The sequence below is a fragment of the Aedes albopictus genome, chromosome 3 (genome assembly GCF_035046485.1).
Source record: "Aedes albopictus strain Foshan chromosome 3, AalbF5, whole genome shotgun sequence".
Lineage (NCBI taxonomy): Eukaryota > Metazoa > Arthropoda > Insecta > Diptera > Culicidae > Aedes > Aedes albopictus.
In genome coordinates, this window is record NC_085138.1 from 395,331,287 (window position 1) to 395,357,985 (window position 26,699).

The following is a 26,699-nucleotide window of genomic DNA, read 5'->3' on the forward strand; positions in this document are numbered from 1 at the left end:
CTCTGTTCAAGGTTTGCGTTCACGGACGGAAATTTGCACTGGGAATAGTGGAAGTAGAAAATGTCATGACATATTTTTCTTGACAGTTCCGTAACATTTTACAGCCCTGCTGGAAAATCTTCTGAAAAAATTCATGGAACAACTTTTGAAGAAATCCCTGCTGAAATTTCTGAAGTTATTCTAGGAACAGAAGTCGTAAAGGTATTTCCGAAAGTATCGCAGAAGAACTTTCGGCAGGAATTAAGAAACAGTCGGAAGAAAACTCCTCATCAATTCCTGAGATAATTTAAAAAAAAAAATAGGAAAATTTCAAGAATCCAGAGATGGATTTTCTGGAGAAATTCCAGAAGGAATACCTAAAGAAACAGCTGGAAATGCCTGGTGGAATAACCAACAATACTTTTTAAGATATTAAAAAAAATCTGGGAAATCCCCTTTTAAAAATCCTTAAATTGTTTTTAATGAATTCCTGAATTCATTGAGGTACACCTTGAGGAAATCCTGGAGGAATTTCTGTGAAAACACAGAGTAATACCCGGCCGGGTTTCCGATGAAATCTCTGTATGAATTTCTGCTGAAATCTCTACAAGAATCTCTTCCAGCCTTTTCGTCAGAATTCCATAAAGAATCTCTGAAAGAATCTGTAGAACATTTCATGAAGGAATACTTGGAGCAATTTCGGGAAGAGAAATGTCTCGAACGAGTATCTAGAGGAATGTGAAGAAATCTTGGGCATTTGCTCATTTAGATTTTTAAAATTTTCAAATCAATAAGTGGAGAAAAGTCTTTAGAAAGCTGTTGAGAATATTTTGAAAGAGTTCTGATTTTTTGATTCCTTATGAATCCGTGAGTCATTAAAAAAAAAAAACACGGAAAATTCTTAAAAAATCGTTGATGAATTTCTGGAACAATCTATGCAAGACTTTCTGAAAAGAATTCTGGAAGTATTTTCTAAAGGAATCCATGCACAATTTTTGGAAGCTATTTGGCAAGACTTTCTTAAGAAGTTCTTGGAGGACATTCAAAAGTCGAAGGAAATCCCTAGAAGATTTTGTGAAAGAATTTCTGACTAAACTTTTTTAAGATTTCCTGGATGATTTTTGAAAGCAAATCAACGAGAAGTTTACAAGGAAGTCACTGAAATAATTTCTTTTAGAATCCGTGAGGGAGATTTTATCAGAAACTCGTGAAAATTATTCAAATAAATCTTAAAATATATTTCTGCAAGGACCATTTTAGTCCATTAAAGAATAATCTAAAAAGTCTGAGGAATTTTTTTCAAAGTAGGTAATTCTTGGAAATATTTCTAAAGAATTCTCTGAAGAAAAATCTGGAGATATATAAGTCGAGACTAGTGGAGATTTTCTGAAAGAACCCCTCATTAAATTTGTGAAGTAACCCCAAAGGGAGATTTTTAGGGAATCCCTGCAGAAAATTCCCGAATAGATCCCACAATTTTTGCTTAAAAAGAGTTTCTTGTGGGAACTCTAAAGAAATCCAAGGAAGAATTTCTGACAGAAATTCATATTTTCAAATAAAAACCCTAGAGCAATTTCGAAAAAAAAAACCTAGAAAAGCCTCGAAAAAAATAGTGTAAGTCTTTGAAGGATTTTCTAAAGCAATCCCCGGAGGAATTTCTACAGAAACTCATGCACAACTTTCTTACACAACTCTTTGTGAAACATCTGGAGAAATTCCTAGTGGAATTTCTGAAGAAATTGAAAGTTGATGTTGGAGGTTCTGGTGAAATCCTAGGAAGAATTTCCAAAGTTCGAAGGATCTTTAGAAACATTTTCTGAAAAAAACTCTGGAATAGTTTCTGAAGGCATCGCTGAAAGATTCATCAAAGGAATCTTTGGAGAAATGTCTCAATATATGTCTTAAGAAATTCCTGAAGGAATCTTTGAAAGAATCCCTGGAAAAAATGAAGGAATTACAGAAGTAAACCATGCAAGATGCTTCGAAATAAAATTGTTGAGGAATTTGTAGAATGGCAGGAATTTTTATGCAAAAATCTTGAAGGAAATCCATGGAAGATTTTTGAAGGAATTCGTGAGGGGTTTTTCAAAACAAGATTTTCTCCAACAGATTCTCCAAACGAATGTAAAAATTTCAGAAGAATGTTTAGACAGATATTTTGAAAAAAAAATCAGAAAAGAATTGGTAAATTTTCTAAAGGAATCTCCAATAGGTTATCCAAAAAAATGGCCATAATTTAATGAAATTAAAAAAAAAATGAATACATATTTGGAACATTTCTCTGGACCTCGTCGAATACACTTCGTGCCTTTGACCTGTTAAGGAATTGTAGTCATAATCAAACTACTAGTTCTTCATCGTTCAAGATCAGGATGTCAGGCAAGTAGGTCGTTGTTGTTATTGTGTGGCTCAATAGTGGCCCTCCTTGTACTTTTTTTTTTCAATTTCCATTCTTTCATTACTGTCTTCCGTAGTTTAGATTTACCTAAAAAAGCAAATCAACTTTACTATGTGATGATCAATCCTAGAATGTTACTAGAAGGATTGCTTTCACATTATAAGGAATTCCTTCGACGATTCTTTTGTTAGTTTTTATTTGATATTCTAAAAATGTACAAACGGAAACTTCAATGGGATATTCATTTGGTACTCCCTTCAGGAATTTCTTCGAAAAAGTTTTTGGGAATAGGTTTGGTAATTAATTTTGCCATAGAAAATTCCTTAAAATTTTATTATTTTTTATGAAGCTGTTTCGGCAAGTCCTCTGGAGATTCCCTGAGCCAATAATTTTGAAATTTCTAAGGTAATTCACTCAGGAATTCCTGCCAATTCCTACGATTATTATTTTGGAAGTTTCACAGACATTTTTTTAATAAATAAAGAATTTTATGCATCGGAATTGCTGAAAAAATTTGTAGTTGAACAACAGAAGAAAATACCGATTTTCAAAAGACGGCCGAATGAATTTTAAGAGGGATCACAAAACCAATTTCCACAAGAATTTCTGAAGGTATTTTTAAAGAAATTTCTGAAATACAAACAAAAAAAAACTGCTTGAGAATCTTTTGACGGAGTTGTCGAACAAACTTCAAAACAGATTACCGAAAGAATACATAAATTGGGAAATTTCTTAAAAAATTGTGAAAGTTTTTGTAGAGGAACAATCTAAATCAAATGAAAAACAAATTGCCGAAGAAATTTCCAAAGAAGTTTTTGAAAAACTTTTAAAGGAATCACTGAAGGATATCAAAAAAGTGCCGAGCAACCATATACATTTTCAAGTAATTTTGAAGAGAATTACTAAAACAATTGTCGTGGGAATCGAAATCGTGTCAAAAGAAAGTTTCCAAAGCTTATTACCACGGGCATTCACAAAATATCCAAAGGAATCCTCAAAGAATAAACCGCAAGAAAGGCTCAGTGAAATTTTATAAAATGACTCTCAATTATAAATTTTTCGAAAAAAAAATGGAGGGAATTTCCCAAGAAGTATCCGAAGAAACTCCCACAGTAATAACTAAAAAAGTTTCCAAATGCATTTTCCGAGGAATTTTCAAAGAAATTTTCGAATAAAATCGTAATGTAACTACCAAATCAATTACCAGAGGAATCGCCGGAAAAGGGCCCATATAGCCGAGGCGGTAAACGCACGGGTATTCAGCATGACCATGCTGAGGGTGACAGGTTCGATTCCCGGTCGGTCCAGGATCTTTTCGTAAAGGAAATTTCCTTGACTTCCTTGGGCATAGAGTATCTTCGTGCCTGCCACACGATATACACATGCAAAATGGTCATTGGCAGAGGAAGCTCTCAGTTAATAACTGTGGAAGTGCTCATTGATCACTAAGCTGAGAAGCAGGCTTTGCCCCAGTGAGGACGTTACACCAAGAAGAGAGAGAGGAATCGCCGAAAAAAAAATCCTAAGAAACAGCGAACGAAATTTGAAAAAAATATATACTGCTCGAGATGTATCGGTAGTTTTTAAAAACAGACGATTCCCAAATAAATTTTTAAATGGAATTACAAAGCAATTGCAGAGGGACTCTCTAAAAGAAATGCAGAAACTTTTTTGGAGAAATAGTTCAATGAATTCTCATAGAAATTACAGACTGCATTTCCAAAAACATTTCTGAATTATTTTTCAAAGGAATTTCGGAACAAATTCCCAAACAATTACCAAAGAAATTCCCAAAAAAAAAAAAAAAATGCTGGAGGAGTGCCAGCGAAAATTCCGAAGGAATTTCAAAAGTCATTTCCAAATTAATTTTAAATGGCTGCAGGAATCACCAATTCAATTCCCAAAGAAATTAGTGAGAAAGTTTCCAAAGGGAATCAAAAACTTGTTTAAAATTAAATGTAGGATTACAGTCGAGTCTCCTATAAGACGCTGCCACGCACATAACGCCCACCGTAATTCCCACGTTGTCTTTCGACCAATTTAGTTCATTTACGATGCACGACAGCTGAGAAATTGCAGTGGGCGTAAAATAGGTTGCAGTGTCTTATAGGAGACAGGACTGTATTTAACATGAACCTTCCTTATACATCACGTTGGGTGCAGCTCGCTGACGTAGAGTATGTTTTTGATAAAAATGACCCTAATGCACAAGAAGAGTTACCGGTCGGCTACCACCACGACTACCGCGCTGGTGCTGTGTACAACAAGCGGGCTTTTTCTAACGTGTTTTTTTATACAAAATACAACAGCACAAGTACTGGAGGGCCGACTTTGGCACCTACTCACGATTTTGAAAGCACAAATCTCTCCATAAACAAAACCAGCGCACCTGAGCTTCTTATTTTAAGCTTATTACAAGTGAGCAAGAACAGAATAATGAAAAGTACTGTTGTTTGAAACTTGCATCTTGACATTTGTGTGTCTGAAGTTCTGATGCACTGTTGAAGCGGGATTTCAAGACGTTTGTCCTTAAGTGAAATGTATTACGACTATTTCAAGATTATTACAAATTTTATGTGCTTCTGACCTTTTAGCCGTTGCGGTTAGCGCACGTGTATTCAGCCAAACCATGCTGTGGGACGAGGGTGACGGGTTCGAGTCCAGGAACTTTACGGAATGAGAATTTCCTTGACATCTTTGGGTATAATGTATCTTCGTGCATGCAATACAGGCAAAATGGCCATTGATAGAGGAAGCTGTCAAGCACTTCCACAGTTAAGTGCTCATAGAACGACACGCTGAGAAGCAGGCTTTGTCCCAAATGGGACATTACGGCAAGAAGAAGAAGAAGTCCATCTGTGTACCTTCGAGGATAGTTTTAATAGAATTTGCACTTTGGTATATCAGGATGGAAATAGTTACATCTGGCGACAGGGAAAGGGCGACAGTTGCTCGTCGTAATATGACAGCCATGAACAATAACAGCAGTGGTCGTCGTAACTCCTCTGTTTATCGCATATTGAATCCTAATACCAATCCCCTCCAGCTAGCATTTTTATTTAATTACCATCATTTCCCTCAAGTGACTCCAATAAGCCGGTAACTGTCATCCCAAATCACTTCCAGAGAACCTCCAATCTGCACCCCCTTACGCCGACAAATAGCTCCGCGCTGATTGGAAGATCCCCACAGGCAAAGAACGTCAACCGTGCAAACACGCAGATACGAGAAAAATCCAATTGTCTACGTGTCACCAAGAAAGAAAAAAGCGTCGTCGTCGTCGTTGTCTGCAACGTCTTGTACTTCCGTCCTTATCTCCTCAGGAGAAAAGCGCGTCTGCACGTGAGTCAAGACACGCATGTTTGACTCTCTATCTCTCTCTCTGTATGCCTTCGGGCAAACTTAGCTCCGAATTTCGAAAGTCGTAATTCACGCGAGGAAAAACAAAGAAAAACCATTTTCTCTCCCCCCAACTGTCGCAAAACAATCGCAATCACAATCAGAATCGGCAGAATGTTTTCGCCGGGGGGAGCGCGCGCTTTCACACACGAACAAGCGCGAAAATTCGTTATCAGCGTCTTTGCTCCGCCGATGTTAGCTGCTGCCATTTGAGAGGAAAAGAAAAGAAGAATTCGACGACAACCCCTACAGGCCTACACTTACCCTAATCAGATGATGTTTGCGATTGATGTCGCTCAGCTTGAACACCTTGCACCAGTGCAGGGTGTAGCCCTCGGAGGGCAACTCCACGTCCTGATTGCGCAGCTCCATGATCTTCATCCGGGCGTCGAGCTTGATTGGCGACTGATTGACCCGTTGCGTCAGGAAGAGGGAACGTGCCTGCTTGAACGCCTCGGCTGGATCCGGCAGGCTGCCGGGGGCGTACTGGGACCCGCGGGGCTCCTCGTCGTGGTACATGTAGATCACCCGCATGGTGTCGTTCTGGAATGGTGGAGAGGAGAATAAAAACGTATTTTAGTAACCTATTCATTGGTTGAAAATAATACAGAGTTTCTAAGCAATGAACTACACAAGATGGAAAGGAATGTTCAACGATGCACGTAGTCCAAATCTCTATGATTGATGATTTGCTTGGCTACGACTTGTGCACCGGAAATTGTTTGAAACTTCAACTGAGATTACTTGTGAAAGTCAAAATAGCGACTACTGCTTCTGTAGTACATTCTTCTACGTCACAGACGCCATCATCACCACGCATTTTCACTTTCTTTCACCTCAAAACGTCGACCTATACCCATTCAATTTCATTTCCCGCCGTCCCATTAGGACCTCATTCCAGTTGCACACATCGGCTATTATCGCTGCTACGCTTGCTGCTACGGTCTCGTAAACATCTTCGCGAGTTGATCCAACCACATCGCTATATCCAGTAGGTAGACGATGCGTGGGATATGCGCTACTCAGCAGCAATGAAAGACTCGCGATGTTTACTCGGTACCCCGATGCACGCGCGGTATGCACTATGCATAGACCTGCGCAAAGAACCATTGAGACGGTTTTCCCTCGACCCATGATGATTACAACGCGTGATTAGACCAGACTCATCTTTCTTCCTTCGATCCGACCCCTCGCCCTTCGCCTCGCAATCGTCTAGTAAGCATGATGGGTTTGTTTAGCTTTCGGAATTTATGTGGACCAAATAGCTGTGCGAACTTGTTGACGACGTGGATGAAGCTGCCGATGGATGCGGTGTGGAGGCGACGAGCGGCGGTTGTAATTACAACTGGAGAGGCGATGAGCTTCTTCATCAGACTTTTTCTGGTTCATGATATGTATGTAGCGAGTGGCAAGTGCATACAGGGTTGCGATGATGGGCAAAAGAATCGCTATATTCAGTGCTGATTGAAAGATAATCATCCCGGGGACAGTAGACTCTTTGGAACGCAACGTAGCACTGCTGCTGTAGGAATGCGCCGTCGTGAAATTACCACTTTATAGCTTTTAATTAGTGCCTTTCGCTGGCGGAACAACTTTCCATCCAGTCGGTCATATGGGAGTTTTGCTTTGCTTTCGTCGCATGGGACGACGATTCTATTCATGTTCATGGGTCTACTACCGTATGTATGGGACAAATCGAGGCTGAGACGAGCGAATGATGGGCTCGCTTCGCACACGCGTATGCAGTTAATAACACAACACGCGGACGGACGGGCTGCTGATTCTAATGTTTATTATCATGACAACGACGATGGCGACTGACTTTGATGATGATGAGCTTGATAATGACGATGTGAATGCGACGAAGATGGTTTTTACAGTTATATAGGCTTTAAGAGTAGATCTTTGCAGAGATCATTGTGAGCTTGATGGAGAAAGTTGGGCGATAATTCTTTTGTGAAGGTAATAATGTACTTTCGATTTGAATAATTTGTTAGTGGACTCTACCTACCCGTGGTACAGGCCGGGTGCCGAGCAAACTTCGGGAGATCGGATAGCTAATCACTGTGGGGACTTTGGTCGTAGACAGACAGGGCGTCTGTTTTCTATGTTAGGGAAGGCTGATCAATGTCAAAGTACCTAAGCTCAATGGCATCATGATCCTCCGAAAAGCCTTAAAAATTAATTGCAATGGAAAGCTAGTAAGGGAACGTCCATAAATTACGTCACGCTTTGAAGGGGGGGGGGGGGTGGTTGGTTCAGCAAAGCGTGTACAAAAATTTCAGAGGTCCCATACAAAAAGTGTGACATAGGGGGGAGGGGGGGGGGGGTGGAAAAGCTCGATTTTTGCGTGACGTAATTTATGGACGTTCCCTAATACGAACCAAGACCAACGGAAAATACTTTAGTGTAAAAAATGGAATTGCGTTTGGAATTTCGGTACTGCAGATCTCACAACTTTTTGGGGAGCATCCGCTTTTTCATCGATCCACACCCAAACTTTCATTTAGGTAGAGAAGAACCCATTTAAGTAGGGGGTCATGCACAAATTACGTCACGCTTTTAGGGGGGAGGGGGGTTTTGCATAACGTGACGACCCATACAAAAAAAATTTAAGATCTCATACAAAAAGTGTGACATATGGGGGAGGGGGGGTTGAAAATGGTCGATTTTTGCGTGACATAATTTATGTATCACCCCTAGAGGTGCTTTTTGCATTTGCTTTTTTTTTTGATTCCGCATTACCTCCAATTCGAACAGCGAAAAATGAACTAACGATTGCGCTACGCCATCCGGAAAGTGATTCGGGTGAAAATCTTTCACGAGTTTAGTGAATATCGCAACAATTGGGATCCGAGGTTTAAGGAAAGCCGTGTAAAGTGAAGCATTTTACGTCCTAAAGTTTGTGCCGCGGGTGGATTCAAGCTGCGGAAAAGAAATGGAAAAACAGTTCGTGGTCCAGTGGCCGCCGCGAGTGTGGCGCATTCCAGTGCAAGGAACGCGAATCGTGTCCGCCCAGGATACAGATCCATTACGCAGACGCCGCGAACCTATAGCAACTAGTCGTGAAAGTGTTTTCGGAGTCCAGCTGGTGTTCTCGATTTTGTTAGTTTGTGCTGCCTTGGAAAGGGAATAAGAAGCCCTGTGGGGGAAAACCGAGGGAAAAACAGAGTAGGGAAAGGCATGCTGCGTGCGTTACTGTACTGAAAAGCTTTCTGAAGGACAATGTTGCATTTGGCGATTTTCCACGGAGTTTTCTGGCGAATTGGTGAGATCGTTTCAGGCTTCATATTATTCTCTTTTCTTTCCTCTTCTTTCGGAACTTCTTGAGGAACTTGTTTTTGTTACGTCACAGCTCATCAACTTTTAGAAATCAGTGTCTTGTTTCATTTCAGAGAGCGAGCAAAGGCGCTTAAACCTAGGCACAAGGGCCAGGACATGGACCAAATACCTGTGTTCCATCCCAGGATTCCAAGGACTAAGGGGTGACATTAACCTTCTTAGCAACGTCACCCCCACCGATTTTTCACGTAGTTAGCTTTCTCTGTAAAACTGAGCGGTTGGTACGAGATGTCCCCGCCTTAATGGTTTTATTGTAGAATCAACAACGCTGCACAGTAGGCCTGGCCGCTTTAATGCTTGTAATGCATTCTTGATGTACTGCAAGCATTAATAATGACAAGAAAAATGGTAGAAGTAGTCGATTCTAACATTTTCCAGGATTCTTTCAATGAATGGCTGTGTATGTGTAGACTAGACTAGACTAGACTAGACATAATTTATGTATCACCACTAATATCTATTTAGGGTCCTCCATGAAGGTAACACTATCTAATTGGAATTTGAATTGCCCCTGGAACGCCCATGAAATTCTCCGTGGAATTCACCTGAGAGCTTCCGTAGGCTCCTGAAACCCCTCTGAAACCACCCGAAACGCCCAAAACGCCTTGAAACCCTTCTGAAACTCCTCTGAATCTCCCCATGAAATCTCTGTGAAATATATCTGAGAGCCTCTGAAGGGCTGTTAAATCTCATTGAAACGCCTTGAAACGTATTGAAACCCCCATGATATATCCGTAAAAAATCACTTGAGGGTCTGTAAAGCACCCTAAAACCCACGGAAACCTCCTGAAACGCCTCAGAAACGTTCTGAAACGCATCGAAACGACTTGAAACGCCTCTGAAATTTCTCATGAAACCTCCAGGAAACTCACCTGAGAGCCTCTGAAGCCCTATAAAACCTCTCTGAAACCTCTCGAAATTCCTTGAAACGCCTTGAAACCCCATGCAATCCATGTGAAACTCACCTGAAAGCCAATGATGCCTCTTAAAACCCCTTTGGAATCTCCTGAAACGTTCTGAAACGTCTCGAAACGCCTTGAGACACTTTGGAACGCCTCTTAAACCCTGCGAAACTAGTCTGAGAACCTCCGAAGCCCTCTAAAAATACTCTCAAACGCCCTGAAACGCTTTAACCCTTTAAAGCCAGAGGGGTCCATATATGGCCCCAACATACAAATGGCTGTATAAAATCACACATTCAATAAAACAGAAAACTGTCTTCGGCAAAGTTGTGACAAATTGAGTTGTTTATTAAGGAAAAAAGGAATATTTGTATTTGAGACTAAACAAACTAACAACCTAGAACATCCTGAACACCATGAAGTTTGGATAAACGAAATAATTGGCATACCAGTTGTTCGAAAAGCTCAATTTGGATATGGATTACGTTTGTTTCTTATGTATTCTTTTAACTTTCGTCAAGAATATCACAAATGTTTTGTTTTGTATTCTGGGATTTTCTAGGTGTTCCAAAATGTCATGTAGTAAAGCCCTTCAAATCTACAAAAATAATGTTATGTGTTGTCGCCAATAATAATAGCTTTGCACAATCTGCTGGGATCCGTGAAGCTCTTGAAATCTCAAATGTAATTTAGAGATACTATTGGGATATTCTAGCTCAGCCAAATTACCTTGGAGTTCATACTTTCAGGTGTACACTCGTAACAGTAGCAGGGTGGGTCATCGGAGCCGTTTTCTCAGATCCAAGCTTTTTTGGTTCCGTTTTGGGTCCTGAGTATCTGTGCAAAATTTGAGCACGATTGGTTGCGTCTACACTTTGCGCATTGAAATTGAAATTTGTATGGGATTTTGTATGGGAAAACATACTTTTTTGCATTTTTTTCATAAGTTGAAAAAGTTTGTCTGAAACTTTTTAACCGATACTGTAAAATGATAGCCTAGGATGTTCTGAAAAACTTTGTTGAAGACCGCAAAGCGATCCGATGCTTGTGGAAATAGTTATAACCAACGAACCGCATGCATGTGTTTATGTTTTAACATGTAAAGGAATAACAATACCAACACAATCATGCTGTTTCGCCATGCAATGCCAACGCTATAACTTTTTTCATATGCATCAGATCACTTCGCGGACTTCGACAAAGTTTTTCAGGACACCCCAAGCTATGTTTTAACTTTATCGGTTACATGGTTTTAGAAAAATTCGAGCTTGTTATGAGAGAAATGCAAAAATGTGTGTTACCATGTCAAACCCCATACAAACTTCAAACGCGATGCGCAAAACGTAGACCTAACCGATCGTGCCCAAATTTTGCACACTTATTTGGGCCCTGAAATGGGATCAAAAAAGCTTTGATCTGATGGGATACCATTGAATTTTTCATTTTTCAATATAAACGATGACCCACTCTAGTAGCCATATCTGTTATACTGAGTAACGTTGAATAATCAATCGCGATTACTGAATCAACCTAAGATCTACTTTATATCATTATGAACCCTTATGACATTAAGGGTCGTCGAACATGTCTTGAAGTTTAGCTCTTTACTGTAACAGTAGTTGCTCTTACAATGAACTGTAACATCCCGAGCAGGAGAAAATAGCTGAAGAATACCAAACTCAGGTATGGAAAACCGAATACCTATAACCTCAATGAGCTATTAAGTAGTCCTGCATAAGAGGTAAAATACCTAAAATAATAACTGGTGTGTACTCCGTGCATAACACGTGAATAATGACATCAGGTATGGCAATACCTAAATAATAATCGGCGATAGTTCCATACAAATAGTGATTTTCCCATAACTAAATAATACCTCAAGCAGTCCTCGACGCCAAACCAACAACTCGTTGAGGTATTTTATAAATACCTACACAATACCAAAATTAGTTATTTTCAATACCAGGTTAACCCGAGCAGGAACAAATAACTAACACATAACTGCAGCATACCAACATCAGGTATCATACCAAGACGAGGTATTGGTCGGTTACCCAGGTATTGAAAATAACTTATTTTGGTATTGTCTAGGTATTTATAAAATACCTCGACGAGTTATTGTTTTGGTGTTGAGGACTGCTTGAGGTATTATTCAATTATGGAAAAATCACTATTTCTATGGAAGAATCGCCTGTTATTATTTAGGTATTGCCATACCTGACGTTATTATTCACGTGTTATGCACAGAATACACACAAGTTATTATTTTTGGTATTTTACCTCTTATGCAAGGCTACTTAATACCTCATTCAGGTTGTAGGTATTCGGTTTTCCATACCTGAGTTAGTTATTCTTCAGCTATTTTCTCCTGCTCGGGAACCGACCAATACCTCATCTTGGTATGATACCTGACTTTGGAATGCTGTAGTTATGTGTCAGTTATTCGTTCCTGCTCGGGATTACACATCCAATTGCAACCTGTAATCCCCATGGCATTTCATGAGTCATTCCAAGATAGTTGTGAGATATTCCAGATCAACCAAACTACTTCGGAGACCATTTCTTCAGGTCTACACTTATATTATAGCTTTTGCCATTACGTTAAGTAGTGTTAAATAATCCATTGTATTTACCAAAGTAGCTTGATGGTTCTCGAGAGTCATCCGACCGGGACCCTACGCAGACTGCCGAACTGGAGACAAATTTCCATGAACCGAGTGGAATGGAGACGGCTACTATGTACAGCAGAGGTCACCCCGGCCTTAGCCTGATCGGTAAGGTAAGGTACACTGATTTAATGGTCAATTTCAAAATTTGATAGTTGGCCAACTGACCATCTGTGCCACCTGCATCATTTTTGTTCGAGTTTGACGTTTGCCCACGATCGCCACCTAGTTGATGTTTGGCCAAACTCAGTCTTTTTAACATTGGGCGAACATGATTCCATGACTATGATTTGAATCGAAAAATGTTCGCAGTGTTACGTCTGTTTGTCTGTGGATGAACAGTGTACAAAAGAGCGACAGAAGACGGACTCTCATACCTTCTGTTCAACATCGCTCTGGAAGGTGTGATGCGACGAGTCGGGTTTAACAGCTGGAGTAAGATGTTTACGAAATTTGGTCAATTTGTCGAGACGGACTTATTATTAACACATTTGGAACGGTGGCAGAGCTGTACACACCCGTCTGAAACACGAAACAACAAAGGTCGGACTGGTTTACCATAAAGAAAGCACACTTTGGTAGGCGGAACCGAACACGACTGGATCCCTCAATATTCAGGTAGGGTAACCTACCTAGGTACGCCCCACCGGAGCAAAACGCCCCCCTTCATTTTCTAGCGATTCAAGCGCTTTTCGCATACGTGATCGATTAGAGATCTTAAATATTGAAGAATAATTGCCATCAAGCTGGTTCGTTAGTTGATTGGTACAGAAAAGCAATAAAAATATCAAAAAGTTTGAAATCGAGACTTTTGGCGTAATATTTTACCTCTTGTAAGCTGACTTCATTGTAAACGAAGCTAGTTCTGTTCGCTTTTGCAACTTTTATGCAGTTAAACATTTGTCAAAAGACCCTCCTAGGATAAGCATGTGGTGGAAATATCTCCTGTTACAGTTTTATCACGGGGCTGGACGTTTTTCTTTTGATGGGGCGTATTGCCCCGTTTGTTTTGATAAGGTAAATTTTGGAACGTTTTCGAAAAACGTTTCAAAGCATCCATAGCCGTCCCTCCAAAGGCAAAGTTCTCATGCAACTTTGAACTTTTAGTGGCTACGCAGTCTTTATACTTAAAACGGGTTTATTATCTACCCAACGTTTCGGCACTTAGGGGTGGTGCCGAAACGTTGGGTAGATAATAAACCCGTTTTAAGTATAAAGACTGCGTAGCCACTAAAAGTTCAAAGTTAAGAATTTCAGTCGATCCTTGCAAGTAGTTCTCATGCAACACTTCACTGACTTTAGGAACAACGATTTGCAGTGGACAAAAGATGGAATAAGGCGCTTATTTTAGATATATTGCCATTTCTGCTTAAGGGGGGCATATTATACCTGTTTACCCTATCCGTCAAATCATCAGGGCGATTCGTACCTACTATAATGAGCTTTAGAGAAAAAAAAAACGATGGTCAAAAAAGCCGAGCGACTTGTGCAATCTTCGGCGGTGTACAGGATACCAGTGTGTGTCGGCGAAGGATGAACCTAGCGCTCTACGGTACCTTCAGCATCCAGAAGGTTGCCAAAGCCGGAAGGATACGATGGGCAGGGCATGTTTCAAGAATGCCGGAAAATAACCTTGAAAAATTGGTTCGTACAAAAAGACGAGGAGCGCAGTAGGCAAGGTGGGTGGACTAGGTAGAACGTGAGCTGGTTAAACATCTGGATGAGGATGGAGAGCGGCAGCCACAAACTGACTATTGTGATGTAAATGGTGGGTCGTTATTTAATGTGCCACCCTACCTTTAACAGATTCGCAAATTGTCTACAACTATCGAAATGAAACCAAATTTTAACAGTAGTTTAGTACATATATTTATTACAAATTTTTGGTATCGGTTCAAATTTAGGATGCGTTTTGGTAAAATTTACGACATTTTCGATTGACGCCCTCCCTGTGGGCATGTTCGCATCCCGCTTGAAACAAATAATTAGCGCTCTCTGATTTGTTTACGCGCATCGTGCCTGCTTTTCACCCAGCTCCAGGCTTATGTTTCACTCACAACCATTCTTGGAACCTATTGACGAACATTAAGATGATCCGATAATGTATAATCATTAATTTTTCCAGTTTGCGATACATAATTTATACCATAAATTGTACCATAATTTTAGATTTTAGCATGTGATTGTACAACATCTTTTGCGAACTGTTAACTAAGTTTATTCCATATCGACAGGAACCTCACTGTCAACTGCCCAATAACATTGATGTGAATAATAAAGGGTGATACGGTCAAAATTTGGTCACACAATTTGTTTCATAACTTGAGACTGCGTACACCAAAACAGCTGATTTTTGGACCAGTATTGGTACATTATATGTAGCTTATACCATTAAATTTGCATCAAAATCGGTTTAGTATTTGCGGAGATATTGTGAATCCTGAAAACTGCAATTTTAAAATTTTGTACAAAGAGGATTAAAAAATAAGAACACATTTTTACTCTTTTTTTATAGAGCCAGAAATACTGAACCAATTTCAATGAAAATTATTCTGTGTGTAAAGTATACATATCAAAATGTTGTGTAAAAATTTCATTTAATTTGATCCAGCCGTTACAAAGTTATATTTGGTGGTAAAATTTTGTCAAATTTTGTCAAGTCGAGTCAAATTTTGGTCACACATTTTTTTTCATAACTTTAGATTGCGTACACTAAAACAGCTGATTTTTGGATCAGTAATGGTACATTATATGTAGCTTGTACCATAAAATTTTCATCAAAATCTGTCTAGTATTTGCGGAGATATTGTTGAACCCTGAGATCTGCAATTTTAAAATTATGTGCAAAGAGGATTCATACATTTTTACTGTTTTATTTATAGAGCCAGAGATACTTAACCGATTTCAATGAAAATTTTTCTGTATGTGAAGTATGCATATCAAAATGTTGCGTAAAAATTTCATTCAATTTGATCCAACCGTTACAAAGTTATATTTGCTTAGGTGGCTCCCGGTCAGTTTTTTTCATATTCAAACTGCTACAACCTTGAAAGTATTCATACAAAATGGCTCAAAATTCTACTAAGAACGTATTTTCATAATAGTACTATACTGTAACATTTTGATAAAAATCGGAGCAGTATTGGTAGTTCTATAATCAAAATTGTGCTTTATTGACCTTAAATTTCCGAAAATTTACTATGGAGCGCCTTTGTACAAATTTTTAAAAAGGTAGGTCGATGGTTTTGTATATATATCAACCAATACTCAATCGATTTTGATGAAAATTTTATGGTATAAGCTACATATAATGTAGCATTACTGGTCCAAAAATCAGCTGTTTTGGTGTACGCAGTCTAAAGTTATGAAGAAAATTGTGTGACCAAATTTTGACCGTATCACCCTTAATAAGGAGAAACTGTGCAAACTTTGGATGATTTCGGTTAAAAAAAAAGATACTACACCGTCTTCAACCAGAGGCTGCACAGACTGAACATTACTCCTTGGCTTTTGCTGATAATGATTCACACTGTATGCAGCAAAAATATTACAATCAGAGCCTAATAGGGTAAGAGTAAATTTACCCTTCGAAATATGTTTATAATATTGGAACAACTTCCGTGCACTCAGATGTTAGATGAACTTTAAACTGCGTTCATCCAAACTGAAGTTCGATCATAAAAATGCAATCATTATATGTCGAAACCATGGGTTACCACACATACACACAGTACCCAACACGGATGGCGCAACAAGAAACCCTCTCAACGAAAGAAACTATTAACATCATCAACTTTCTGCAAGATTTGCTTGTTAGAACCTCTCAAAACTTCGCCGTCTGCTCGCATGACCGAGCTCTCCCACCAACCGGGGGCAGGCACTTGTTTTATATTTCATGAGTCCTTTCTCGCTACTCGAATATCCTTTCTGACCGACCGACCGACCGACCCTTCTCTACTCAACCTCATCCAAGCAAAGTGGATCGGAGCGCGTCCAAATGATGGCAAAAAAATGAACAACATAAAATTGTGCGCTAAACCGTTTGTTCGCACACAAAACGAAGAACTTTATCGTATCGTCGTCGTCTTCATCGTCTCTCCCTAAACCGATTGGACCCGCTCCTAGCTGAGACCAATCTCCGCCGTTTATCTCCCAGGGTTGGGAGGGCTCAGCCGAGCAGCTCAGACTGAAGGCTAAGTGAAAAATTATGACATTGTAGCTGTGTGTATGATTTTGCCCCTGTCGCCTGGCCGGCAATCCTTCTCGGGGCTTAAGTCTTTGGACGACCGGGAATTGACTGTTCTGTCTACCGATGGCCGACATTGGCCATTGCTGGAGCTGGAGGACACGATGGGTTTGGGATTGGAACGAGATAAGACTGCAGTCAGCAGTCAGCAATGCACAACCCAAGCGAGGAGGGGGCAGTTGGAAGGACTCCGTCGATTGAAACTTTTTGCCCGTTGCTTCCTCTGAGCCGGGAATCAGAAATCGCTGACCGAATCATCTTTTGTTTATGTGAGGTTGCTGCAGTGGATGGCTTCTTTCCGGAGCGAATCGGATAAGCCGGAAAACGAATAAGCGAAGGACGCGATGGGGGATACTGGCTGTAGTGCATTGTTGTGTTCACTTCGTACGATAGTTTGTTGTTTGGGAGTGCTTGGACTTGCTGAGAGGATAAGTTGAAACAGTAGCAGATCGTTTGTTTGAATGTCATTTGGCCCAATGCCACTTAGCAGAATGGAGGTGAAAGAACTGCTTAAAGCAAATTTCGATTAAGACAGGATTGTTTTTGAATTTGGATTACTTCTGAATCTTCAATGAGTTGGATTTTCAGTGGCATGGCAGTGGCTTACGGGCACATACAGACCCAAGTTGGTCACCCAACGGTAAACACGTAGGTATTCAGCATGACCACATGCTGAGAAGGGTGACGGGTTCAATCCCCGGGTGGTCTAGGAACTTTTCGTAATGGAAATTTCCTGGATTTCCTTGAGTATAGAGTAACTTCGTGCCTACCACACGATATACACATGCAAAATAGTCATTGGAAAAGTAAGCTCTCAGCTACTAACAGTGGAAGTACACCAGTCCCGTGCGCAGAAAGGGGGGGGATGTCTTCACCAAAAAAAACTTTAATTGTTACAAATACAATTGAGCTGTAAATCAGGTTATGCCGTTAAATACTTTAAAAAATATCTAGGTCAATTCACACTGAGAAAATATCTGAGAGAATTTCTGAAAGAATTGATAAGGAATCCCTTTATGAATATCTGTAAAAAATCTTCGATGAATTTCTCTGCTGAAATGCTTGACGAATTCCATGTAATACTGAACAAGTCCTTTAGGAAATTTCATAAACAGTCCCACGAAGAACATCTGATTGAATCCAAGGAAAATTCCGGAATAAATCAAAGAATGAAGAAATGTATGGAGGATAATGTCAAAAAACTTTTAGGAAAACTCCTGGTAGAATTCCTAACAAAATCTCATGAAATATGTTTAGAAGGGTTCTTGAAGAAATTCTTCAATATAGAAATTTCCTAGACGATTTTCTAAAAGTGTTTCTGGAACAACTCCTGAATAAATATTTGGAGAAACAAATGGAAAACTTCCATAAATTATCCTTGACGAATCTCCTTAGCAACTTCAAAATTATAGTTTATAGTTTCAAGGTTATAGTTTCTAGAAAACATTTCATGAATTATTTCTCAATTCATTCGTGATTGAATCCGAGGAGAAATTCCTAATGGTATCCTTGAAGGAAATCCTGGAAAATTTCGAAGTTCATAAATAGAGGAGCATCTTGGGGATGTATTTCTTTTTGGAAGCATTTCTGCTTGAATCACTGAAAGAAATCATGCAAAAAATGGGTAGGTGAACCCCAGAAGAAATTTCTAGATATATTCCTTCGGACATATCTAATTGAAACCCAGATGGAATCCTCGGAGAAACTTCTGCAGCAGTCTTCGAAAGAGTATGTGAAAAATACCTGTGGAAATCTATATGGAATACCTGGGAGAAGTTATGAAGAAACGGATCAAGGGCTTTCCGGAAGAGTTCTTGGAGGAATTATTGGAAAAAAAAGTTATGAGAGAATTCATGGAGATATTTTTGAAGGAATCCTGAGGCACAATTTTTAACTATATTATTATAAGATTTACCAAAACAATCCTTACCTGAATTTTAGAAAGAAATGCCTAGTAGAATTTGTAAAAGAATCCGTTAGGCGATTTTGTATAGAGTTCACAGAAAGTTTTCTAAAGGAATCCTTAGTCTATAGTGCAACTCTGATTGTCGTGAAACTTGGTGGGTTCATAGTTCTCGAAAATAATTAGACCCGTATTTTTTTTATTTCGTCATTAGGGTGACCAATTTTCAGATAGGGTGGTTCTTAAAACCAGAACCACCCTATAAATTAAAAATTTAAAAAAAAAACTTTTGAACCAGTAAACCGATTTTAAACTTTTTTTTTTGTTTAAAAGCTATTGAATTCTAGTTTTCAGGAAAAAATCGGTGAATGGGCTAAATAATGTTTTGTGCAAAAAAAATGCGAATATATTTTAGGTTTTTTTTCACGTAGGGGTACCCTGGTTTTACATTTTTATCAGAAAACTCAGGAAATTTGGCGTAACATATTAAAAAATCAGAAAACTTTGATTTTTAGTTTTTTTAGATATGATTTTTTGAATATAGAGAGTCATATAATTTGATACTAGCTGCTCTAAAATTGCAAATTCTCGTAAAACTATGCCTTGTATTGCTTTTTTGAGTGATTTCTGGTCTTTTTGGTATCCATACATGTATAAGGATTCAAAAAATAATCAAATTAAAAAAAATATTTTGTATGGGAAAGTTTGGCCTTCTATTTTCAAAAATCATATCTCCAAAACTAAATAACATACATCTTTGATTTTTTTTATATGTTACGTCAAATTTCCTGAGTTTTCCGTTAAAAATATAAAATCAGAGTACCTCTTTGGTTCCGAGACCATGAAAACGTGAAAAAAACTAATATATTTGCATATGGTTTACACAAAAACGTAATTTGGCCCATTCAACGTATTTTTTCCAGAAAATTAGAATTCAATAGCTTTCAAGCAAAAAAAAAAAGAAGTTTAAAACCGGTCAACTGGTTCAACAGTTATATTTTTCTGAAACATTTAAGTTTTTAAAAACCTTGATTTTTAGGACCACCCTATCTGAAAATTGGTCACCCTAATCACGAAGTAAAAAAATACGGGTCTAATTATTTTCGAAGAACCACGAACCCACCAAGTTTCACGACAATCGGAGTTTCACTATATCGTTTTTCTATTGAATAGCTGAATTTATAAAGCAATCTATTAAAGGTTTTTCAAATGAGATCTCGAAGAAATTTGTGGAAGAACTGCAAGAAGAATTTCTGAAGGAATCCCTGGAAGAATTTCTTCATAAATCCTTTGAAGATATCCGGAGATATTTCATGCAGGAATCTCTTCAATAACTTCTATAAGAGGCTTTGGACACTGAAGCAATCTATAGAATATGTTGTAAAGGAATCTCTGAAAGAATATTTGAAGGAATTCCTAGAGAATTACTAAAAGGTTCCTATAAGAACTTATTGAAGAATATATAAAAGAATTCCTGGAAGATTTTTTTTTTAGAAATCGCTGAAGAGATTTCTAAAGAACTTTGTGGGAGATTCTTCAGACAAAAAATAGTAGACAAGTTTCTTAAGAATCTGTAGAGGATTTTTAAAGAAATCCACGAAGGAAATACTGGGGAACATGCAGGAATATATTCACAAAAAATCCGCAAAGAAACTTCTGGTCAAATGTCCTGAAAATATTCTAAAGATATTCCTAGATGAATTTCAAAAGAAATTCTTGGAAAACATTCTAATAAATTCTTAGAAGAATTTATTATAGAAATTTCCGACAAAATTTCTAAAGAAGACATGGTGGGAATTGCTAAAGAAACTTTTCGAAAAGTTGCTGAAAAAAAATCTTCTGAGAAATTTTTGTAGGAATCTTCGATAGAATTAACCTGTAAGAATTATTGGTGAACATACGATATTCGATAAGTAATATGCTATTAGATAAGATATTAGATTTATTTATTTTCAGGAGGAATCCTTGGATGAATTAAAAAAAAACTCTGGAGGAATTTTTGTTTTTTTTTAAACCTCGTAAGAATTTCTGACATATTTTTTGAACCGTTAGTATGTTGACTGTTTTATGTTACTGTTTTGGACTGTTTTTTTATTAAACTGGTTTTTGTAACATGCTCTGGGCTGTTTCTTATAACATTGATAAAAATCATTCAGAGAAATTTAAGGACGAATTCTTCGACAAATTGCTAAAAGAATCCCTACAGAAATTTTTGAAAAAAAATTGAATGAATCCTTGGTTTTTTAAAGAATTGTTTACGGAGTTCCTGGGTGAAAGCTTGGAAAAAAAAATACAGAAATACCTGGAGGAATTTCATATTATCAATGTTGTATCTTTTAATTCCGCTGGATTGACACTGAGGAAAGTTTGATGAACTAGTCTTCTAGTCGCAATACGCTTATCTGTCAAAGGATAAGCATTAGAGAGCGGGATCAGAAAATATATAATTAATTGCACGTATTCTGTTTGGAATATTTTCTGAATATCCCAGGTAACAATTTGATGCTGTACAAACGTTTCTCCAACTATTTTAAACATTTGAACAAAAGCTGAGCACAAGAAGTACAATCCTTTATTCCTAAACATCTGATTTTGATGATTTTATTCAACCTTTAGCTGATTTGAGGTTCAGTGGGAGGCTGATTTACGGCTTAATATGCGCTTAATCAGTAATCAATTATATTTTTATAATTGTGTAAAAATAAAATAAAAACATTGTTGTGAGCTTATTTTAACCATTAGCTGCGTCTTTTTCCAGAAGAGATGTTTAGGAATGTATAAATAAAACTGTGGGAAAACGGGGAATTGAACTCGGACCTCCGAAAGTATAAATCACTTACCGTACCACTTACACCACACAAAACTGTATACATATCCTCGAAAACAAAAGTATTACTTGTCGTGTCTGAATAGTCAAGAACATAAGTTGAACTAAGTATGTATTGAGGCTGAAGAAGCGATGTGGATTTCATGAAATTTATGCTTGAGTCAGCTGTCAAAAATTATTTGAATAAAGGTTGAACAACAGATGATCAATTCTGCATGTTGGTGTATGTGTTAAAGCTGGTTACCCAGATGAATAATATTCTATTCAACTTGATATTCAGCCATCTATGTTTTGCTGATTAAAGACGTTGAACAAGCCATACTTCAGACCAGTATTCAGCTGTCATTGTGTTCAGCCATTGCCACCATTAACCAGCTATTGATCAGCTAATACTCTCACTGTTCAGCATTCATTGTTACTTGGGACCCTCGGAAGAATTTCCAATAAAATCTTTTGAGGATTTTTGAGAAATACCCTGGAGTAATTTGTAAATAAATTTGTAAATAAGAGGAATCTCTGAAGGAGTAATACATAAAAAAACTATCGTCAGGTTATCACGCAGTTTCTTTAAGTAGTTTTGACCCTCGTGTGTTCACGCTGTTGTATTTTGTACAACACGTTGAAAAAATCTCGCTTTTTTGTATTCAGCATAAACGTGGTACCGCAACCGCGCTAGTTACGGAACATTTACCTTCCGCAGTGGAAGTTCCACTTAAAAGCTACTCAACGTGAAATGTTATTGTGTCAACAATGACACTGGCCCCTGAAGAATTCCACCAAAAAGACAGATATTAATAAGTGAGCTAAAAAAGCGGAACTAAACAAAAAGTTATAAAGAATTCTCCCAAACATATTACCGGAAAATTTTCAATATTGTATTACAATGAATTCGCTAAAAAATGTATGACCGGTATGAACTTGAGCTAGAAATTTGTCAAAGTTCAGTAGTCTTTATATTTGTAATAGATATTCGTCGTAAATATGAGGTTTAAATACAAAACCCAACGCTAAGATTCCAAATGAAGTGCTATGTGCCTGAAGAAGTTTTGTGGTATTCTGCTTCTTCTGGTAATAATTTTTCGTATACCCTTTGAGCAGTTTTCTTGATATGTAAAGGAAGTTTGGAAACTTCTGAAGCAGATAATTGGGACCACAGTGCTAGTAATAATGCAACCCAAAGTCCAGGCCCAAAACGGTTTTAAAAAAATGAATGCATTTTACGAACAAGTTTCCTTCAAAACCACATATAACCAGAAAATCACAAGGCAAGAATAGCACCCAATTACTTGTTCTCGCAATCATTTTCGCACTTGTTGTAAAGCTGCTTCAACTACTTCTGCTAATACCACAAGACGTCTACCGCCGCCTTGCTGATAGCACCAACACTTATCCCATGCTAGAATAAGCCCATTCCCTAACTACCCGTCATCCATCCTCGCATCCGTCCAACCAACCGCGTCAGTCTGTCTGTCTATTCGTTTGTCTGTCTGGCTGGTAAAACCGCCAGCTGCAGCAGGGTCGTCATCAGTATCTCATTACCTCCACAAAGCTCCAAACTCCACCGACCGACCGCAGCTCTGTAAGTATTTTGACGGTCGTTGAGCCGCTTCAGCTCCAGGAATGAGCTGAGGGTCGTGCACCGAGAGAGCGAGTAAGCCGAGCGGCGTTAATTATTAGACTTCATTATTTCCTTTCCATCCATCAATGCATGAAGCTATGTTCCTCCCGAGTCGAGTCTATCGCCGTCGGAAGCTTTTGGGTTGCCCTTCTATAGGCTGTTGTAGGTACGACGACGACGACGACGACGGTTGTACTTTAATGACCAACTATTGACGGTGGGAAAGTCGGCATTTCTTCAACTACGCTCGGACAAGTACCAAGGCCCCTTGTCCCTAAACTGTCCGAATGTACTGTTAATTGTTGTAAATTGTTTGGGACTGCAAAGCAGTAGCTCTTTAAAACGTCGCTGTCTGGTTCGAAAAGGGGGGGGGGCTGGTAAGGGAAAATACCAATGAGGCTACATCGAAAACGATTACGACTTTTGTGGTCTGTTCGTGGCGGCGGCGGCGGCAACAACGATGACGATGGGAATTGAAATAAAATCGATACCAAGCAGAAGTCTCATCACGGACAACAACAACGACAACAACGACGGCTATCATCATCAGAAGACGTGTGTGGGACGATGCCAGCCAGCAGTCAATCGAAAAATGGGGAGAAAATCGATTGTCAATTGAGCGAAATTGTTTGAAGATGATGCCTCTTCATCGGCGCTGACGATGGCGAGGACGACGACGATCAACACGGTTCGGAGGAAAAACGTGCGAAACTGGAAATCGTTTAAGATCCAATGAAATTGAATGAAAGTGTCAGTGGCCGACTGTGAAAGAAGGTACAGAATGGGAGGCACGGAAAAAAACTTTCTTTCGGACGATTAGTTTTCCTTTCGATGAGAAGATGGTCCATTCAGCGTTGAACAGACCGGAATAGGAAGGGAGGGGGGCTAAACAGGCGCTCGATCTTCCTCTTTTACAGTTGTTTTGTGAACTCGTCCGAAGCTTTTGCGACATCAATCACTCGCACTCTCTGCTTTTCTGTTGGAATCGTATGCTGCCACACGATGCTGTTCACTGTCTGGGAATGGAGTTGAAGCAGCTGAGAAAAAGCTGATAATCAATATTGTGTTTGAAACAGAGGAAATGGTTGTCCAATAGTGAAATGATCATAACATCGAGTGACTGACTAATCACAAGAAATTAATCAACAAATAAACTTCTTAGTGTCTTCCATATGACCGTCATATCCATATACCGTAATATCGAAATCGAAATTAAAGATCATTATCGAATCGAAATAAAAGAGAAACTCCTGGATATTTTCTGAGGCTAACCAGGAGTTCCTGTAAGGACCGCTTCAGGAGTTCCTTCTTGAATTCCTCCAGTTCAGGGGTTCTCTCTCAGAGTTTCCTCCAGGATTTTCTTCTTAAATTACACTAGATGTTCCTTCTGATTCGCTCCAAGAAATCTAACTAGAATTCCTAACGGGAGTTCTACAGAAGATTTTAACAGGGATACATCTATAAGTTTCTTTTGAAGGAATTCCTTCAGAGATTCACTGATGTTCCAAGATTCGTTCAAATATTCCTACCGGAATCCTTCAGGAAATTTTATCCAAAACTTCTTCAGGAGTGTTTTGTTTCTGGAATTCCTTTAGGAATTCTTTTTGAAATACCTCCAGGAATGCTGGGTTCTTCTTTGGTTTCTCTAGGAGTTTCTTTTGCAATTCCTAAAGGAGTTCTTGTTAGGATTCCCCCCAGGGGCTCTTTTTTGATGCATCCAGGAAATCTTTCCGGGATTTCTCTAGAATCTCCTGGTATTCGTACAGAAGTTCCTGAACGGGTTCTCCGATAGTTTCTGCTAGGATTCCACCAGTTTTTTTTTTTTTTTAATTTCACCCGGGATTCCTCCAGAAGTACCTTCCGAAATTACTCCAGCTCTTTCTGAAATTCCTTCAGGAATTTCTCCTAGGCTTCCCCCAGGGATTCCGTAACGAATTCCTCCGGGAACTCCTTCCGGAATTCCTTCAGAAGTTCCTTCCAGAAATCCTGAAGACCCCTTTAGAATTACTTCGGAAGGTCATTTTGGAATTCTCTGACACTATCTTATTGGGAATCTTCCAGGAGTCCCCAAGAGAAACTTTCGCAAGAACCATAGAGGCAACTTCTGAAGCGATATTGAATAACATTAGAATAATCTCAAAATAAGCTCTCTGAGTTAACCCCTAACGGAATTCTAGAATTAAGTTCTGGATAATCCCAAATAAAATTTCTGGAGGAACTTCTAAAAGAACTCCTGGAGTAATTTTGACAGGAATTCTGAACACATCCCGGAAGGAATTTCTGGAGAACCCTGGAAGGGTTTTCTGGAGGATTCCCGGAAAGAACTTCTGAAGGAATTCTGAACTCCCTGAAGAATCTCATAAGGATTTCCTGAACAAATCCAAGAAGAAACGCTTAGAGCAATCTCAGATAGATTTCCTGGGATAATTTCAAAAGGAGCTCATGGAAGAATCCCCCATTCTTTCAGGATATATTCATGGATTCCTCCAGACAGGCTTTAGGTGATTCTTCAAGAAAATCAAAGAACCTCCGAGAAATTATCCAACGATTTTTACAAATTCTTACAGAGATTTCTTCAGAAGGTCTTCCAGGGATATTTTTAAAAAAATCCATATGAGATTCCCCCATATATTTTCCAAAGATTCCAAGTTCAAAAAAATTGTCTGTGGTTTTCTTCCAAAGTTACTTCGTGGATTCTTTAAGAAATTTATTTCAGATTTGGCCTGATGAATTCCTTCAGAAATTTCCAGAAGAGTTATATTAGGAAGCATTCTATGGGTTGCTTCTGAAACTCCACCAGGAATTATTTAAGAAATTCTTCTGGAGATTCGTTTAAAAAAATAATCGGAAATTTCTCCAACAGATTCCTTTAGAATTTTACAAAATTCGTAACAGTCATTTCTTAAGAAATTATTTCAAATTATTCCAGCGATTACTGCAGATTTTTTCCTTCGTAATTTTATAAAATTCGTTACAGTCATTTCTTTTGAAATTATTCAAAATTCTTCAAGTGGTTACTTCAGATTTTTTTTTGCAAATACTCCTTCAAAAATTCATTCTGCTATACAGACACGAATGCTACATAAGTAGTTAAGTGTCTTTAATAAATATTAATAATAATAATCATTCTGCTATTCCTTCAATTCACCAGAGATTTTTCCAGGAATGGCTTTGGGGTTTCCATTGAACATTCCCACACGACATGTCCAGATATTTCTCCAGAGTTTTATCCAGAAAATCGTGCATAAATTACTCCAGAGATGTTTGTATTGCTACTTTCAGTGATTCAGGGAGGAATTTATGCAAATATTTCTGCAACAGTTCATACAGAGATCTTTTCAGGATTTCCACCAGATATTCCTCTAAATTTATCTGGCATTTCCTTTAAGGAATACTTCATTAATTACTCCACGGATTTT

The 26,699-nt window shown here is 38.6% G+C and overlaps 1 protein-coding gene across 1 annotated transcript in view; it reads right to left on the bottom strand.

Moving 5' to 3' along the window:
• The window catches only part of LOC109410572 (MOXD1 homolog 2-like), a 128,878-nt gene that overhangs the window by 73,675 nt on the left and 28,504 nt on the right, over window positions 1-26,699 (bottom strand). Inside the window, exon 3 of the mRNA XM_062858227.1 lies at window positions 6,041-6,319. Within this exon, the coding sequence (XP_062714211.1) occupies window positions 6,041-6,319 (279 nt within the window). The remainder of the gene's footprint in view (window positions 1-6,040; window positions 6,320-26,699) is intronic.